Consider the following 19938-nt stretch of genomic DNA (forward strand, 5'->3'; position numbering starts at 1 on the left):
CATTGAGCTGCTATCATGGGAATGTTTTGTGACATCTCGTACTACAGGAATTAAACAATAACCTGTTGGTAAGTGTATGTGATTACACAGAACCAGGTAAATATTAGAACCTTTAATATCACATCAGATCTATGATGTATATCTAGGGCAGTATGTACAGTTACTTTAACCTGATGGGGTCTACATCACCAGATGAGCATGATGGAGCAAAGTGGGCTTTGAAGGATGTTGATATGGGGGGGTAGGCTGCATGGGTGTCATACCACTGTTTACCTATTAAGAGGTAGCCTCAGCTCATACTTCTATCATTTATACATGTAGGGGTTGTCAAGATATATTTTTGCAAATACTTCAGCAGCAAACTTGCCTCCAAATTTGCTGCTTTCCCTTACATTGACAGATTGTCTAGGTTACAGACTACCACTGCTGTAAAACAGTTGTCTGGCTGGTGTATGTATAGCTATAATATATACAGTACATATAGTGGAATAGATGGGGGTATATAAATATATATACACTAAAAAAAGCTATATAATGATATATACCATATAGACATACAAATGTTTTTAGAGCAGAGTGGTGGTTGGTAATCTAGACAATGGGAGTAAAGAGCAGCATATCAGAAGACGAGCTTGTTAAATGATTTGTATTTGCAAAGATAATTAACGAGTGAATTTACAGTAGGAACAAAATGTTTTGTTAGGCTCCTGGCTTTAAAGTCTTTGTTACTCAGTTCTGGGTGATGTAAAATGTTTCCCAGTACTGGATTCAGCTTTTCTGGGAGCAGAACAGACTTAAAAAGCCAGAAGCCTGACATGCGCTGGTTGATCCTAATGAAGTATCTCGCTCCTACTATAAATGCATTCAAGTGACTCAGGTAGTGCAGCTCATCCAGGATGGCACATCAATGTGAGCTGTGGTAAGGAGGTTTGCTGTATGTCAGCACAGTGCTAAGAGTGGAGGTGCTACCAGGAGATGTGTAGGAGGGCAATAACCCAGCAGAACCACTACCTCCACCTTGGTGCAAGGAGGAACAGGAGGAGCCCTGCAAAATGACCTCCAGCAGCCAAAAACGTGCATGTGTCTGCACAAATAGACGTCTACAGATGGGAGTTGTGCTCACAGCCCAACACCGTGCAGGACGCTAGGCATTTGCCAGAGAACACCAGGGTTGGCAGATTAGCCACTGGCGCCCCCTGTGCTCCTCACAGATGAGAGTAGGTTCACACTGATCAGATGGGACTGGCGTGACAGAGTCTGAAGACGCTATGGAGAGTGATCTGTTGCTTGCAACATCCTTCAGCATGGGCGGCGGTGTGCCAATGTGTCAGTAATGGTGGTGGAGGGGTGCCAGCCTAATGCATATACAAATGTAAGCCCCGGCCGTTAGACACAACGCTGCTGGATTAAAAAGTTATTTTTATGACCATAACTGCATCACCTGCCGAATGGACCCCAGGACAGATCTTGGATTAAAAGCAACTATCCGAAGGTACAAGTGGTTTGGGGGGGGTCAGATAATGGGTACAGAGTCGCTTTAAAGCTATGGACTGTCACGTTGCAGCACAGACTGTCCACGAGTTGGCGGCTGCTTTAGTCCAGGTCTGGGAGGAGATCTCTCAGGAGACCATCGACCCTGTCATCAGGAGCATGCCCGGGCCTTGTCCAACTCCAGGCTGCCATTGGGTAATACATGGGATTTCCATTGATGATTTTTGTGTGATTTTGTTGCCAGCACATTCAGCTTTGTACAGAACAATGTATTCAATGAGAGTTTCATTCATTCAGATCCAGGATATCGAGTGTACTGATTTTTTGGGCCTAACCCAGCCACTCAAAATAAAAAAAAAAACACCAGATATCCAATTTAATAGAAAGTATTGCCACACACATGTGACCCTGCACATCAAGGGGAGGTCATTTATTAAGACCGGCGTACTTGTACCTAAATTAGGTACATGCCTCATTGTGAATCTGGTGGGACCTGAGCAGGAGTTTATAAGCCTGTTAGTGGGTGTAAATCATGGTAAATCCAGTGCAGGAGGAGGCCACCTCTCTGTCTTGCCACGCTGCTACAACATACCCCCCCTGCATGCTCATGGGGCACAAAGGGGTTATGGGTGGTATATACCAAGGGGGAGGCAGAATCTGCTCTTTCTCCCAGGGGTGATAGCTTCCTAAATGTCCCCCTAAGTGTGCAGCGTGGATCTCTTCCAGGGAATCTGATATCATTTGTATGTTGTCTGAACCACAAGTCATCCAGGCAGACCCTGGTGGCTTCTCTCCTCACTAGCTTTGATTGATACAGTAGATCCAAGCTTTATCAATCAAGACCAGTGGGGCAGATGGAGCCCACTGGGCAACACCCCATTGACTTTTGGTTTGTGCAGCATGACAGTTATTACAGGCTTCCTTTAAAGGGAATATGCCACCAAGCCAATGCTACCTAGTCTATTAATATTATGTTATAGAGCAGCAAGAACTGAGTGGATTGATATACATTCAGCTCGTTCTGCTCTATAACATGATACCAATAGCTTAGGTAGCGTTTTCATAGTGACGGGTTCCCCTTCAGGGCTAGAGCACATTGTACCTTCTGTAAAGCAGCATCGATTTCCTTCTGTTCAAACTGCATCCTTAGAAGTTTCTGTTCCTCAATCCTTCTCTGTTCTTCCTCCTCCCGAGCTCTCGCCATCTGCTCAAATCGAGCCTTCATATTGACTTTGTGTGAGAAGGGAGCATGGCTTCTGACTACTGGTCTCACATCAACCTCCTCTTCCTGTAACATAAGGGTATATTATAGGGTTAGACAAATAGTATACTTGGTATACAAAGGACTGGGGATTCTAATCTCAAGTCTTCCAGTACCTATCAGCTACTGTATGTCCTGCAGGAAGTGGTGCTTTTTCTCCAGTCTGACACCAGACTCCAGTGCTCTCTGCTGCCACCTCTGACCATGTCATGAACTGTCCAGAGTAGGAGTAAATTCCCATAGAAAACCTCTCCTGCTCTCCAGAATGGAAAGAATACACCACTTTGTGCAGGACATACAGTAAGTGGAAGGCTTGAGATTTTTTAATAAAAGAAAATTAGAAATCTCTGGCAATAGTTAATTTGGAAAAAAAAAAGTGTTTTGCTGAACTACCCCTTTAAACTTTTGGGCAGTAGAAAAAGTGGAGCTAGTAGCCTGGAGTTTCCACTTATTCCTCAGCTCCATTGAGTTGACCTACTAAGCTGAACCTTTGTATTTATGGAGGGAAAGGAGAAGTAAACTTACAGTAAAGGTCCCTTCGCGCACCGGATCCGCAGCGGATTTTATGCTGTGACATCCGCTGCGGATCCAGTGCCAGCTCATCCCTATGAGAATACCAACTTGCGTGTTCATTCTTCAGCGCAGAGAGAGAAGGCGCGCGAGCCTCCCATTGACTGTCATTATGACAGGGTGGCTGGTGGAATCCCGCCACTTTTGCTACGTGTGAACGTAACCTAAAGCAGTCTGCAGTTGTAGCAGTCCGGACCTATAGACCGCCTCACCTCCTGGAAATGCTCTGCTTCCCTCTCTTTCAGTTCTTCATCCATGACCTTTCTCCGTAACCTTTCCTCTTCTACCTTTCTCTGTATTTCCTCTTCAGATAGTTTGCCGATTTTCTCAAATTTACTTTTCAAGTTTTTGGCTTGGATGGATCCGGTCCGTTTCAATTTGATGAGTTCTTCGTACTCTCGGCTTAACACCTCGTTGCTTTCATTTATTTCTTCCTGCTCCAAAAGAGGAAATGGTAAAAGTCAGCCAATAAATGTGCCGCACAATCAAATCCGCAACGATACGGTATGTGTGAACCCACCCTTAACAATAACGATAAATTATTGCAATCGTTTACCATATTACTCAGAACGATAGTCGTTACTACGACCGTTTACTCCATCTGAAGGAACGATGTGCAATTACACTGAATAATTAGTCACCGAATGCGGAACTACAGCGAACATTTAGCGAACAATTAATGATTTTAGGGTCAGATCTAAATCAATGACACAAACTATTTTTCGATCAGTGCCTGCAATTACATAAAACGATTATCGTTTAAATTCGAATGATATAACGATTTTCCGCACGATAATAGGGCCTTTATACTATGGCTCCCCGGCCTTAGTGTAGTAGCGCTTAGTGTAATAGAAGACAATGATCAGCCAACATGCAGGATGTTGGCTGATTGTTGTCTTTCAACATATTATAACAGCAATGATGAGGATAGCAGACTGCCGCTATCTTCTATTGGCTGGCCGGACGTTCTGGTGATCACCAGGGCTTCCGCTACACCACACCCCCACACACACACCCATGGCACCCTGGCTCTTACCCGCTCGCTGCCAACATGTGTAATAGTGCCAGCAGTGAGCGGGGAACAAGGAGCAAGGTGCGCTCATTTGCACCTTCGAATTGCCTCGTGTAATAGGGGCATTAGGCCTCTTAATAGTGACAGTACACTAAATGCCCGAAACGCAGGACAGTCCTCTGTAACAACAACAAGCCTAAGTTCATGGCGGTGCTCATGGGGCCCGAGGCCTTACAGATATAAGGACTGACGGAAATACTGTGTGTGACTATAGCCTTACAGATATAAGGACTGACGGAAATACTGTGTGTGACCATAGCCTTACAGATATAAGGACTGACGGAAATACTGTGTGCAAACATAGCCTTTCAGATATAAGGACTGACGAAAATACTGTGTGACCATAGCCTTACAGATATAAGGAGTTTCCTGTACAGATTGCTTAGTAAACATCCCACCTCTCCCATTTCCTCTCGTAATTGGGCAAACTCTTGTTTCTCAAGTTCCAGCTTTTGTTTTCTTTCTTCCTCTTTTAATCTCTTCTCTTCCTCCATTTTATGTTTGAGAAGTTCTTCAAACTTGATTTCCAGTTTGCCCGGGGCAAGAGACTCTTGAGAAGTGGGTTTGCTTAGTGGCAGGCCTTCATCATCTGCTTCCTAGATAGGGACAAAAAAAGATAGGTCATAAATGTCAGATAAGTGGAGGTTAGATTGCTGATTAAAGGGGCCATAGTGCTGCGGCCTCTTCATTAGTAAGAGTCACAGCTCCAGTCATTTGATAGTGGCTGTGTCTGGTATTGCAGCTCATCCCAATTAATTGAAAATCAGGTACAGCTGCTACAAAATGCACAGAGCTGTGCCAGATAGGGAGTGAGGAGGCCATAGCGCTGACACAAGCAACACAACCCCTTCAATTAGCCCCTGTAATAACAAATTTATGGCCTATAAGGATAGATAACCAGTATTAAGTCCTGCTTAAAGTGGTCATTTGTTCCACGTAAACTGGTGCACACAGCTGGCAAGAACGGGGCACTTTTATTCCTGAGTTCAATAGGGGAACTTCTACTACTGTTCCTGATCATCCTATGGCAGCACAGCAATGGTTAAAGCCTCAGGATAAAGAAAATGTACCAGTTGATTTAGTGAACAAAGATTACCATAAAACCTTATTGGCCCACCCCCAATGCACCAAACTAGCACATTTGCAGATCTACAAACCGGAGGAGATCTCAGGAACCAGGCAGCGGTATGAGGAACGAACGATGCCAATACGATGTGTGCCGCAGAGCCAATCGGGTTCTATGGAAATCTTTATTGACTCAAATCTAGTGCTACATTCTCTTTAATTAGCAATAAATCAATTAACCACCCTATATAGGCCATCACAAGACCAGGACCCAGTGCATTTTTATCAAACATTACATACTGGGCAACAGAGGGCTCATATTATAGCAGTACTGTGCTCTAGTTGGCTTCATCTCTCCCACTCATTAAGAGTACTGCTTTGAAGTCACACTTGTTGTGCTGCCTTAGGACGATCAGGAAAACCAAAATTTACTTACCGAAAGTTTCATTTCCTGGAGTCTGTAGGCAGCAGAAGCTTCCCACCCTTGTTATTGCTTGTACTGGGTATTGCTACATGAAAAAATACAATTCTTCCTGGTCTGGTGATAGGGGAAAAGTAGGAGATGGGGGGAAGGGGTCCGGCCTCCGTAAACCCCACCCCCTGCAGATCTCTGTATTGGGGCTCGGCTTTTGTATTATAAATAGATCCGTAGGTACGGCACATGACCCGTAGCTCTATTCATTCCTATTGGGCAACGGAAAGAACCAAGTACGCCGGAAGAGTGCAGTACTCAGCTCTCTCCAGCACCTACATAGGAATGAATTGAGCCATGGGTCACATGCCGTACGTGCAGGTCTATTCATAATACAGAAGTCGGATACAGAGATCGGCAAGGGGTACAGAGGTCGGACCCCCCCACAATCTACTTTTCCCCTAGCCTAAGGATAGGAGAAAAGTAGATTTTTACAGGAATATCCCTTTAAGGGGACCTGTCATCACGGCTGCTGGGGTGAAGCCCGCCCGACCCCCCGGTATAGCCCTTTATACTTATCCCCCTCTCAAAGTCCCGGTTCCTGGCCTCATCCTGCCGAGAAATCCTCATCGGAAACCGTACGCATGCTCACCAGAGATTAGTCCGTCGCCCATAGGTAATGACTGGAGCTTCTAACAGGGATTTCTCGGCGGTGGGACGGGGTCCGGAAATTCAAAGAAGGGGTAAGTATAAGGGGCTCCACCGGGGGGGTGGGGCATTCTTAACCCCGGTAGCCGGGGTGACAGGCCCCCTTTAATTGATTCATTGCTAATTAACCTTTCTCTGTTACCTAGGCGGCTTTACCCACCCTATTTATTGTGTTGCCTATGGACTCCAGGAAATGAAAATTAAATTTAAATTTTGGTTCTTTTCCCCCCTTTTTTGTATAGCACAAGGCTCACAAAGACAAAATGAGTGACTATTTTAGTTGCACTTTCTAGTCAGATGTTAATACGTAAAATTAGGAAAATTAGTGAGTTAATGTTAATAATGGACCTCGGTTGAACGTATCTTACTTTGCATGCGTCACAACTGTCCAGGTGAGAACACTCCATATCCTGAAGAATATTATCTCGGTCTGGACTCTTAAAAATAATTTGGAAATTGGTTGTTTGCACAATAAAACACATTTTTATTCCAAATTTGGAGAAAGCACGTCAACAAAAATGGTATTAAATAGCTTCCCAAGTTCCAGAGTAGAGGATATGAAATGTTCGACTGTATTTTCATGCCCCATAGCCAGATATTCCACAGCGACATTTCATCAATACGCTACTTTAGGCTTCACCTTTTTAACTTCCTCATGTTCTACTTTTTAGCAGCTTGGAAGACACACAATAAATCTTCATCTACAGATATTCCATGCTTTTAAAAGGAATCTTTCAGATAAACTGGTGTCAGAACGTTATATAGATTTGTAATTCTGACACAGTGCTCTCTGCTGCCACCTCTGTCGATGCCAAGAACTGTCCAAAAGAATAGCAAATCCCCACAGAAAACCTGTCTCAGACAAGGGTGGCAGCAGAGAGCACTGTGTCAGACTGAAAAGAATACACCACTTCCTGCAGGGCATACAGCAGCTGATAAGTACTGGAAGACTGGAGATTTTTTTTATTTTTAATAGAAGTAAATTACAAATCTATATAACTTTCTGAAACCAGTTGATTTGAAAGAAAAATATTTTCCCCAAACACTATGTATTCTATGAAAGGGTAACACCATACCATGTTTTTCCTCGCCTCTGCAAACTGCTTCCTCTCCTCCTCCAACCTCCGCCGAGCCTCCTCCTCTGCTCTTCTGTTCTCCGCTTCTCGCCTTTGTTTTTCCAGTTCTTCGAAGCTTAATTTCAGTTTTCCAGGGGTCATACTTTCTTTCTGGAGTTGAAATCTGTATTCTTCCTCATCTTCATCATCATCATTGGAAGCCTGCATTGCAAAAGTAATACTCTTAAAACATGTATGTGTATAGATCAGCCCCTGGAAACCCTCACTCCATGTGGACCGCAACTCTACTAAGGTAAAAACACTGGTTATTTTAGTTTTTTATTTTTTATTTTATTGCATGTAAAAATATCTTCATGTCCTACTGGTTTTATAGCGCAAACATATTGTGTAGCATTGTACATGGGATGTATCAACTCAGTACCCACAGGGGCACAGGTGTTCAGCTGCCCGCCCCCCAGCTGTTGCAAAACTACAATTTCCATCATGCCTGGACAGCCAAAGCTAAAGTTAAAGCTTCGGCTGTCCATGATGGAAATTGTAGTTTTGCAACAGCTGGAGAGCTGCAGTTTGACACTCCTGCAGTAGGGGTTCACAGTCTAATTTCCCTTTTATCCATACACATTATAGGCAACTTCATGGGATGCGGATGAACCTTGTGTTGTACGGAAATGTGGGGAACCCGAGACAACATAAAACCCATGCAAGCACAGGAAAAACGTGCACGACAATGCATGACCCCATCCCTCCAGCAGACGTACAAACAGTTGCTCACTTTGTCGTGCTGCCATAAAACCAAAAGGTTTTATGCATATCATACTCCGAGCATCCAAACATTATAACCACGGACAAGGGAAGGGCATAACGTTGATTCTTGTGATTCTTGCAAGTGAATGACTTTGATATGAGAAAAATTGGGACAGCTTAACAACTTTGCTGTACTCGGCTACTTCCGGTGTCTCCATAGGAATGAATAGAGCTCCGGGTCAGGTGCCGTACCCGAGGCTGTATTCGTAACAAAGGAGCCAGGGGTGATACAGAGATCGGCAGGGGGTATGGAGGTCAGACCCCCTAAATCTTTTACTTGTGCCCTATTCTGTGGATAGAGGACAAGTTAGTTTTGCCTCTATTTTACTATGATTTGTTGTACAGCCTATATTCACTACAATAACTAGAGGCTTCAGCCATCAACACTAAATGAAACACATTGTCCTTCACCTCCTGTCATTTGTCGATAACCCCCAATACAACCTATACGTGATCAGTGTACAAAAGTTGGCATACATTGCAAAAAAAACTATTTCCTTACATTCACAATAACTAAAATCTTTATCCACCTACCCAACAACAAATGAAGCACATAGCTCTTCAACTATCACCATTTGTCAATAACCTCCAGAACAACCTATACCAACAGTCCTATTTAGAGATGAGTGAACCTTGGGCACGCTTCAAATGGCATTTGATTGGCTGAAGAGGCTGGATGCAGCCCTAGTGAGGTTTCCAGGCAGCCTTAGGGCTTCATCCAACTTCTGCAGCCACCGGAAATCAAATGGCGCACACTTGAGGTTAACTCATCTCTAGTCCTTGAAATTTCTTAAGCTTCCTATTGGTGTTCTTGGTTGATCAGTATTTCACAATAAAATCATATCACAAGTACTCTTGTTTTCCCTTGAACTAGACAACCATAATGTGAGCGAAATTGCCGCTGATATAGTTTATAGTACAGTTTACTGCGTTGAATTTGGATATTGATGCCTTCCTGCCTGGAAGAAGAAAAAAAGTAATTCATGCAGGACGGGGAACAAAAATATAAGGAAACGTTCTCCAAACACTACACTACCATGCTCCTTCTGGCTTCCGCAAATGCTCTTTTCTCTTCTTCTATCCTCCTCCTCGCTTCCTCCTCTGCTCTCATCCTCTCCTCCTCTTTTCTCTGTTTTTCTAACTCCTCAAAACTCAACTTGAGTTTGCCGGGACGGAATTCTTCTTTGTGTGTATACAGGCTCTGGTCATCTTCATCATCATTGACCTTTGGAAAATAGATGCTGAGAAGTTAAATCTCTTCAAATCTTGAAAGACAAAACTGACTTCTGTATTTAACCAACATAGGGATTTTGCATGCGCCTTTCATGCAGATGTTACCTAAAGTTGACATTTACTAGGATTGAAAAGGAGTGGAGTGATATTAGGTTCTGGTAGGAGAAGATTTGTGGTGGGGTGGTGACGGTAATACAATTAGGCAAATAACCAAATTTCAAAAAAATTCAAAACTCTTAGGAATTGGCAGTGTGTTCAACATATGGTTTTTCGTGATTATCTACAGGTGGCATAACGTAGATATTGTAAGTGCCAATATGGGTTTGGATACAGTATTGCCAACCACCTTAGAGATGGTGGGAACCTTGTGCTATAACCTGACTTGAAATTACCACTATAGGACAACTTCAACATTACTATGCTGACTACATTGTATAGTGGTACACCTTACCAAAAGGCCACAAAATATCTGTCCCATTGATCCCAACTAACTCAGTATCAACAATTTAGAATTCTAAGATCCTTTAGAACATGGCCCTCTCCCTTCTCGTTCTTACAATCGATAAGGGGCTAAACACTCAGACCAGGACCGATCAAAACGTGTCAAAAAAGTTTTTATTATAACGACAGTGATACTTTAAAGAACCTTGAGACTCAGAATGATGTCTTTAAGAACAAACCAAACGCTGGACTGACGGGCCAAGTGACCATCAAATATGATAACCACTCGATACATGGGAAGAATACCAACCTGATGCTCAATGTCCAACTACAATTTAAAAATTAAACTTAAAGTTGGAAAACTATAAGGAATGGAATTAATTAAATTTAAACTATAAGGAATGGAATTAATTAAATTTAGTGCTATTTACTCTTGGTGGTCAGTCAATGTAGGGGAGGACACGGGATCACAGAAATAATGGCAATTACCACATGTTGCCTGGCTTCCTCAAAGGCTCGCCTCTCTGCCTCTAACCGCAGACGAGCCTCCTCTTCCGCCAGCTTCTTCTGTTGCTCTTGCCTTTGTTTTTCTATTTCTTCAAAGGTTAATTTTAGTTTTCCAGGAGTCACATGCTCCTTGCTCTTCTTGTCCTGAGTCTCGGTTTCATCCTTAGAAAATAAGATGTGTAGGCACATTTGATTTATAGCCATTAATATAATCAATACTTCAATTCTCAAAGTGGTCAGTCTACATAAAATTCGGTTGCGATCTTCTTACAGGACACAAATAGAACCTGACATTTTTCTCCATTATTAACCTACGTTTGGTGCCAAAATCTGATTAGTTCTACTTCTAGCGGACGACCAGTGGATATAAGAACACCCACAATGCCACCATCGGGACATTACCATAGCAGTGGAACGTCTTTTAGCTTCTCGGAATGACTTTCTATGCTCATCGTATCGTTTCTTTTTTTCTTCTTCACGTCTTTTTCTCTCTTCCTCTTCCCTTTCTTTTTCCAAATCTTCAAAGTTGACATTAATTTTTCCTGGAGATCTGACTGGCTTTACTGTTGTGATGGCTACATCTACTTCCTCTGTTCCTTCCTGTTCAAAACAGACACTCTCCTTGGTTAGTTGAGATTCTAGTTACTATCTATGGTAAAAAAAGAAACCTGAGTGCCAAAACTCCATAAACTACTTTGAAGAAAGAAGAAGGAAAGTTAACGTTAGAGGAAGCTAAATTCATTAGAGGGTTTTCTTATAGTCATGGTCTCCTAAAGCCATAGGAGATCTCATTGATGAATACGAGGAATTCACTAGAATGTGAATTTCGACATGTCTTTCAAACGGAGATTCAAACGTTCCATGCACAGTTCATAAATACAAACAATGTGCTAAGAAACTGAATTCTGAGCTCCTGACATAATCATTCATTATGATGCCGGGAGCTCTGTACAGCAGAGCAAAGATTTAAACAGTTTAGGAGCTCCCGGCATCATAATGAATGATGATTTCTGAATTCTAGTCTGTAGCACATCCTCCGTAATTACGGAACATTTGAATGCCCCCTTATTCTTTGTTCTGTCGAGAAAGGCAAGTTCTCTCCCTCTCTTTCATTTTTTTTAAATAGCATGCTAAGTTGGTTGCGTTTTTCATGGTGGAACTAGACATCTCGCATGTATGGTACAAATGAAGAAGAAGAAAAAGAAATTATTCCATAGAAATTATTACATAGCTGCTCACTACAACTTCTAAGGACCCATTCATCATTGTATATATTACTATAACAATACACTTGGGCTGCCAATTTTTTTTTATGATGAGAACGTATATCTAGAAATAATTTATCTTGGCACCTTGAATGTAGAATAGATAAGCCCACCACTAAGATAAGAACCTTGAGGTTCAGGATGCAACAAGGATGAAGCAAATACTGGGGAGTAAAGTGAGATATTAGGTTGCCTCAAAATTGTGAAATAATAGAACAAATTTGATGGACGCTCATAGGACCGGTCGGTCGATTCGTAGGAAGAATCTCAACCTCCTGCCCAATACTGATAACAACCTAACAAAGGAAAAAGTTGGAAGTTGAATTAAACAAAGTCAAGGGGATGTATGGCCTCTACTGTGAAGTTTGCTCTCCTCCAGGTGGAAGAAAACTAGCGCTTCCTATTGAAGTCAATGTCCGATCCATCTACTGTTTTTGTTTTATTTTTGAATATTTTGAGATGAATTGCTTTTCAGTACAGACTATGACACAATAAAACAAAAATCTAAGCTTAAAAAATTGCAGAGTGAACCGCTTTATATATCCAGGAAAAGGACCCAAACATTTTTTACTATTCCCTTTTTTAGGAAAACAAGCTCTTTCCACATTGCATCGAGTGAGTATTAGTGAAAATGTTGATAGAAAACACAGAAGGAAAAAAAGTAGGAAGAATAGGAATTGTAGTTAAATAAATGTCTCATTACCTCCATTTCCGAGTCACTTCCATCACAGTTAATGTCCTCAATCTATTAAATGAGAATTTTTATATTGTCAAGCCGTTTGCCTTTCAAAGTCAAAATAAAAAAAAAAAAAGACGACGATGCTGTTTGGTTCTTCGAGAATCAGTCTGGTTGTTTTTTGTTCTCTTTATCCGAAAGACGGGAGAAAAAGGCTAAAAATGACATTTTGTAAGAAGACTCTGATTTTAGAGATTTTTCATGGTACCTTGAAAGGATAAGGCTGAAGTCCCTACAAGTGTTTTGGCGGAGTCCAAACCTACGATGGCTTCTACAAGTCTTTCTGAGACATGTAATGTTTGCATATTATATACACATCATCTGATATATCATAGGCATTCTGTGTAGATGAAACTATAAAGATTTATGGAATTAAAATAAACAATAGAAAATTGGTAAAAAAAAAAACAAACAAAAAAAAAAAACTTGGCACTACCTTATGAGCAATTGTCTTGCCATCAAACCACGTGTGGACTCATAGGTTGTGGCCCCCTCTCGTCTCCTGGAGTTGCTCAGCAGTACAGATGCAGATGCAGGTATGTCTTCAAAAAGATCACTGTGGCACTCTCCAACTGGTAGACGTATATACCGTATTTTCCGGCGTATAAAACTACTTTTTAACCCCGAAAAATTTTCTCAAAAGTCGGAGGTCGTCTTATACGCCGGGTATGGTTGCCGCATATGGTGGGGGAGCACAAAAATGGCTGCATCCCCACCATATGCGGCGACCACTATAAAAAAAAAAAAAAACAGTTAACTCACCTGTTCCCGGCAGCCGCAATTCTCCTGTCCCGTTTCCGGCACAGGCAGTGTGACACCGGAGGTCCCCGAAGCTCTCCCGGGCAGCTGAGCGTCTCATCAGAGAAGCTCGGAGATTCTCAGCTACTTTGGGGACCTCCAGTGTACGTCACACTGCCTTCGCCGGGAACGGGATAAGAGACGCGCGGCTGCAGGCAACGAGTCACAGGTGAGTAACTTTTTTTTTTTTTCTTTAACTGCAGTTAACCCCTGCCTGACCGCAGCAGGGCTCCAGTTAGTAAACCCTGATGCGGTCAGGCAGGGTTTAACATTTTCCGGCATATAAGGCGAACCCCTGACAATCTTCTTGAAAGTCAGGGGTCGTTTTATATGCCCAGTCACCTTATACGCTGGAAAATACGGTAACTTTATGCTTTTAAATTAACAAAGTTATATACGTCGTAGAGTGCCATAGTGATCTTTTTGAAGACAAACAATACATAAGGAAGCATCCGCATCTTATTATGGGCCAATTCTCCAATGAAATACTTACATACTTAATGAAATACACCTCAGAATAGTCCCATGATGTTTTAATCTGTTTCAGCGACCCTGTGGTATTGCCCATTAATAGACAACAAATTCTCGTGTGGATATTATAAGGGGAAAAAAGGTGAAAGTGAGTATCAGGTCGGGTGTTTTGTCACCAGGACACAACTTACTTCTTCGGCTTTCTTGGCCAGCTCGCGCTGAATTTTCCTCTTCTCCTTTAAGTCCTGCTCCTGCCTCCGTTTCCTCTCCTCTTCCATCCGCTTTCTCTCTTCATCTTGCCGTTGTTTTTCCATTTCTGCAAACTTTCCTTTTACAGTTCCTACAATACCAAAGAGAGTACTTGAGTATGATCTGTGACTAACGAAGAGCGAAGCTTCCGATTGTTCGGGTTCATACGAACCTAAATGTTTGGCATTTGACTCCTGGCAGCTGGAGAAGTTGCACGCAGCCCTACAGGTGCCAGGAAAAGATGGATACAGCCTATGATCTATGGCTGTAGACGTGTCTTCCAGGGCCCCCTAGGGTTGCATCTAACTTCACCGGGAGTCAAATGCCAAACATTTGGCAAGTTTGCTCAGCACTATCTGTGACCATATTCCAAGGTGTAATTGACTAATTGGAAAGAGGACAGGGGTGGTGCTGTTTTTGCAAGAAAGTTCCAATTCCAATGGTTCAGAATTCTAGAAGTCTACTCCAGTACGGAACACTTACTAATAGTTGTCTTTGGCATGTGCAATTTTGAGGAGTGACCACTAGGAGGCGCTCATATGACACCTGTAGCTCATGCAAAAAAAAGTGAAAAAAAGAAAAGATTTTTGCATTCACATTGATTTTTCTTACCAGTGAGCTTCGGGACGAATCCTTTTTCCACCTGTTTCGGAGTTTCATCTTCATCGTCAGAAGCGAGTAACTCTTTCAGCTGGTGGTGTAGAATGATAACTATTAGAATAACTATCATAATATTCTACAAATTTCTAATTTCTCATCCGAAAAATTCAACACATTATGGTAAGATGCTACTGTAGCAAAACCCCAGGGAAGGCTGCAGTTCCCATCACAACCACTAGGAGTGCACATATATAGAGATGCAGCATAAACAGGAGTATTGCTAAATTTTGTTGTTTTTCACATTGCTCTAAGAATCGAGCCAAGAGAAATGGTAAGAAAAGGACAAATCTGTATGTTATGTTGACGGACAGGACGTAAGCAACTAACACCCACCATCCCCAAAACAGAGAGCGTCCCTTAGCATATGCATAGCTTTCTGCTTAGTGTATTTATATTGTGGCCCAGAAACAGCTTTGTAAGGTTAAAGGGATTCTCCGGGATTAGAGACAGCACCACTACTTTCTTGCAAAAGCAGCGCCACCTCTGTCCTTAGGTTGTGTGTGGTATTAAGGTAACTGCACCCACAATCTGCCCCCCCCCCTGAACCGCTTGTACCACCAGATAGCTGCTTTTAATCCAATATCTGTCCTGGGGTCCATTTGGCAGGTGATGCAGTTAGTGTCCTAAAAAACAACTTTTAAACTTGCAGCCCTGTGCCAAACTGGTGTGGCCTAGAGTATCTTTGCCCTAAGCCTGCACCGCCTCTCCGTCCCTCTTCATCATTAGGAATGCCCCAGAGAGATTTCTCCTATTCATCACTTCTGGTCTGATGTTCCTTACCCATCCAGCACATGTGCAGTGCTCAGACAAGTGATGAATAGGAGAAATCCTGCCTAAGGCATTCCTAATGATGAGGAGGGTGGGGAGAAGGGACAGATAGGCGGTGCAGGCCAAGGGCACAGATGCTCTAGGCCACGCCAATTTGACACAGGGCTGCAAGTTTAAAAGTTGTTTTTTAGGACAATAACTGCATCACCAGCCGAATGGACCCCAAGACTATCTGACGGTACAAGCGGTTTGGGGGTACAGAGGCGGCCTTTTTAAAAATGTGATGGAAGGCAGGGGCATCGGATAGAATAATAAGCATATAACAAGTATTGCTTATCTCTCCCTGTGCCCGCGATGCACCCCCTGACCCCGGACGATTGCCCTGGGACTCCCCTGGGACTCCCCTGGAACGCTTTTCCCCCGGAGTTGTGATGACATCATGCTTCGGGGAAGGGGGGGGGGTTCCTCCCGGCCGATGGACAGACTGCTCAACCAATCAGTGACTTGAGCAGCGTCCCTTCCCGGTCACTGATTGGCTGAGCGGGCTGTCTATTAGCTGGGTTGTGACGTCAGGTCTGCCGGAGCAGCGATCCAGCGCTGAAGAGGCACAGGGAGAGCTGAGTTGGTATAGTTTTCTTAGATTTCCTCCCCGCCTCTGCCATTTGATTTTTTTTTTTTCCGGTGGCCGAACTTTTCCTTTAAATTCACCTCCATTGACTTGAATGGAACTGAGCTGCAAAAGCATACCCAAACTGAGGACAGGAGAGGTGCTGATCCTGGAAGAAAGCAGCCATGCTTTTCTAATTCCCGATAACCCTTTAACACTCAATAAGTCAGTAAGTCAATCCACAGCAGCACAGAGAACCTCTTGCTTGCGCTTGTTCCAGATCCGCTCCCTATTGTACTGCTCTTTTCTCCGCTGTTTCTCGTCCGTGCTTCTCCTCTGGCTCCGCTCCTCTCTGGCTTTCTGCATGGCTTCAAACTTATTCATTACATCTCCCTTGCCAAGCTTGGGGATGTAGGTTTTTTGGACAGGTTTAGATGTAGAAAGCAGAATCTTGAAGATGAGAAAAACAGGAAAGGAACATGACAGATATGAAGGAAGAATAATAGACAGAAAGAAAAGGCTAAAGGCAGAAAGTGATCCGCATTTTTCCAGAGCCGAGGGTTATGGTATTGTTATTATAGCAGTAGGAGCGTCTTAAAGGGGAACTATACCCAAAGTCTCTCTCTTGTCTCTTGCTGTGGAGTTAAAGTGGTTCTCCAGGATAAGAGAAAGCACGGATACTTTCTTGCAAAAACAGCGCCACCCCTGTATTCAGGTTGTTTGTGGCATTACAATTCAGCTCCATTCACTTCAATGGAACTGAGCTGCAAAACCCACACACCCAAACTGAGGACAGGAGAGGTGCTGTTTCTGGAAGAAAGCAGCCATGTTTTTCTAAGCTTGGATAACCCCTTTAAGCATTGCCTGTTCTTTTATCAGCCATATCAGATTGAAAAGATGTCATTATAATGATGAACTGCAACATTGTAGCTTCTTTTTAATGCTGGGAGGATTAATCAGAGTGAGTTCATCAGCAACTTTACCTCAGATTAGCCCTCCAGGAATTACAAAGAAGCTACAATGTTGCAGATAAAGCCAGTCAGGGACTTGTTTACATCAGCAGTCTCAGAAGGGAGGGGGGAGGAGGAGGAGACAGAGAGAAAAGCTCTCACACAGATTTTTGTGTCTTCACCAGAAAGCAGCCGCCCAGAACTGGGGGAAGGAGACTGAATAGATAATAACAAGTATGGAAGGAATTGTTAGTCTCACAATGGGTGGCAACATATCAAAAGTTATGTATGAGCGGAATACCCCTTTAATCTGTTACAGAGGTCCCAGCATCATAAGAAATGATTGTGCTGGGAGTTCTGTTCTTGGGAGAAAAGTCAATTTATTTACTAATCTAATACAGAAGAACCATGTACAGGTCTGACATAGTCGTCTGACATAGTCATCTGAACTAATTGTTAAAAGGAACATGCCATCACTTTCATGCTGCCTGAACAGTGTGTTATTGGGCGCGGTCCCTGCCCCACCAGCCTTGATGCTTGATTGATAGATCCCCCCCCTGATTGTGTATAGAAAGCCATCTGATAAGGCCGGTAGGGTGGGGAGAAGAGAATGGAGGGTCTTTTACACAGGACAATTATCGTGCAAAAAATCGTTAAATTGTTTAAATTAAAGCAATAATCTTCTGGTGTAAACGCGGCATCAATCAAATAAGGAATGAAAATTTTTTCGTATGTTGTTGATCGCATCTTTTGACCTGACCTTAAATTCTTTATTAATTCTTCCTAAGTCTTTCAGTGTAAACATTCATCATTCACCGTATATAGATACAAACGCAATTACAAACATTCACAGTATATATATACACAAATGCATTACTATCATATTTACAATCATACTAGCGACTTTCCGTAACGATTTATCGTCTCGGTTAAACAAAAAAACCATGGCTTGTCGTCCAATAAACGAGCACTTAAGCGATTTATCCGTGCACGTAAAAGGACGTCCTCTTACACGTAGAGATAAATCACTTAAGTGCTCATTTAGTGAAAAAGCAATGACTTTTTCTTTTAAACGATAGGCGCTTAGACTAGAAGATATATCGCTGCGAAAAGTTTCAAATACGATCGCAATACTGATAGAAGAGCAGTAAGCAGCGATGTGCAGAGGATCACTGCTTACTGTAGAGGAGCAGGGACTTCTGTCAAAATAACAGGCGTCCCTGCTAATGTAGTTTTAGTGGCACCCTACACTAAGAAGCCATTAAAACTACTTACTGAGTAGGAGGCACACACTATATGCCTCCTGCTCAGTGAACTGGCTGGATGCAGAGTGTTGGGTCCGGCACCCGATGATTTTAGAGCAGTACCTAAAAACACGTTCAGCTAACGTCATCACCAGCTGATTGTTGTCTTTGTTAGATGGAGTGATGATCTGTGACAGATTGTCACTCTGTGTAATAGGGCCCTAAGTCTTCTGAGGTGGGAGGGGCGGGCATATATCCTGATTGCACACCCGCACGCAACATCCAATATGTGCACAATGTTGGCGATTTTGCACAAAATGATGCCCAAACTCAATGACGAGAATATACACCCCCTCCACTCCTCCAAAGGCTTACTACTGAGAAGTGAGATCACAGGAAGTCAGTGCTGGAGAGCAGATAGCTTCAGACATCATCTCCTCCACACAAAAAAAACTTTAAAAAACTGTAACCAAAACTGATACGCTGTGCTATGTCTAGTACAGGATCCAAGGGGGCGGAGCCTAAAGCAGGCAATTCATGCTCCGCCCCTGAGGTCCTGCATTAAATATAACACAGCAACCAATTATAGCCCGGCTTTCATTTCTCAGAAAGGGCTGTGATTGGTTGTTTCCTGTCTGAGATAAAGATCAATGTGTCCCATAAATACAATACTATATCACTGTTGTCTGGGATGTACCTACCTCAGTCTTTTGGGCCACGTCATTCATGATTATTTTCCCTTCCCTGGCGTTCCCCCGTAAATCAGATTTTTGTAATTTTCAACCTAAAATAGTAAACTTGGATTAAAATTTTTCATATAGAAAACCAAAAAAGCCATAGTCACTATATAATAAAAGACAACAAAGAGATAATGGATACATGTAAAAGGATTTAGCTTTACTAGGTAAGTGGTCAGCACAATGGAAACTGCAGTTCAAGGTTTCCAAGTGTAAAATAATGCACTTAGGGAGAAGGAATCCTCTAGCCGGGTATCATATCAACTTCAGAAGAGAAGGATTTAGGGGCAGTGATTTCTGACAACCTTAAAATGAGTCACCAGTGCAGCCAGGCGGTGGGGAAAGCAAATCGTATGCTGGGGTGTATATATATATAATGGTATGCTGGGCTGTATATATATATATAATGGTGTGCTTGGCTGTATATATATATATATATATATATATATATATATAATGGTGTGCTGGGCTGTATATATATATAATGGTGTGCTGGGCTGTATATATATATATATATATATATATATATAATGGTATGCTGAGCTGTATATCTGTATATATAAATATATAATGGTATTCTGGGCTGTATATATATATATATATATATATATATATAATGGTGTGCTGGGCTGTATATATATATATATATATAATGGTATGCTGAGCTGTATATCTGTATATATAAATATATAATGGTATGCTGGGCTGTATATATAATGGTATGCCGGGATATATATATATATATATATATATATATATATATATATATATATATATATTATGGTATGCTGGGCTGTATATATATATATATAT

The 19938-nt window shown here is 42.3% G+C and overlaps 1 protein-coding gene across 10 annotated transcripts in view; it reads right to left on the reverse strand.

Moving 5' to 3' along the window:
* The window catches only part of NEXN (nexilin F-actin binding protein), a 31501-nt gene that overhangs the window by 969 nt on the left and 10594 nt on the right, over positions 1–19938 (reverse strand). For 2 of the 10 annotated variants that reach the window (XM_069979455.1, XM_069979457.1), the window contains exons 2-14: positions 19090–19172; positions 16453–16644; positions 14772–14850; positions 14102–14250; positions 12609–12650; positions 11043–11240; positions 10623–10802; positions 9496–9684; positions 7656–7856; positions 6948–7016; positions 4793–4990; positions 3535–3756; positions 2594–2779 (exon numbers count right to left, since the gene is read on the reverse strand). In XM_069979455.1, coding sequence (XP_069835556.1) covers positions 2594–2779; positions 3535–3756; positions 4793–4990; positions 6948–7016; positions 7656–7856; positions 9496–9684; positions 10623–10802; positions 11043–11240; positions 12609–12650; positions 14102–14250; positions 14772–14850; positions 16453–16644; positions 19090–19116 — 1932 coding nt within the window. In that variant the 5' untranslated portion in view covers positions 19117–19172. The remainder of the gene's footprint in view (positions 1–2593; positions 2780–3534; positions 3757–4792; positions 4991–6947; positions 7017–7655; positions 7857–9495; positions 9685–10622; positions 10803–11042; positions 11241–12608; positions 12651–14101; positions 14251–14771; positions 14851–16452; positions 16645–19089; positions 19173–19938) is intronic. The other 8 variants (XM_069979466.1, XM_069979460.1, XM_069979458.1 and 5 more) reach the window with 7 other exon arrangements.

The sequence above is a fragment of the Dendropsophus ebraccatus genome, chromosome 8, assembly GCF_027789765.1.
Source record: "Dendropsophus ebraccatus isolate aDenEbr1 chromosome 8, aDenEbr1.pat, whole genome shotgun sequence".
In the NCBI taxonomy this organism is placed as follows: domain Eukaryota; kingdom Metazoa; phylum Chordata; class Amphibia; order Anura; family Hylidae; genus Dendropsophus; species Dendropsophus ebraccatus.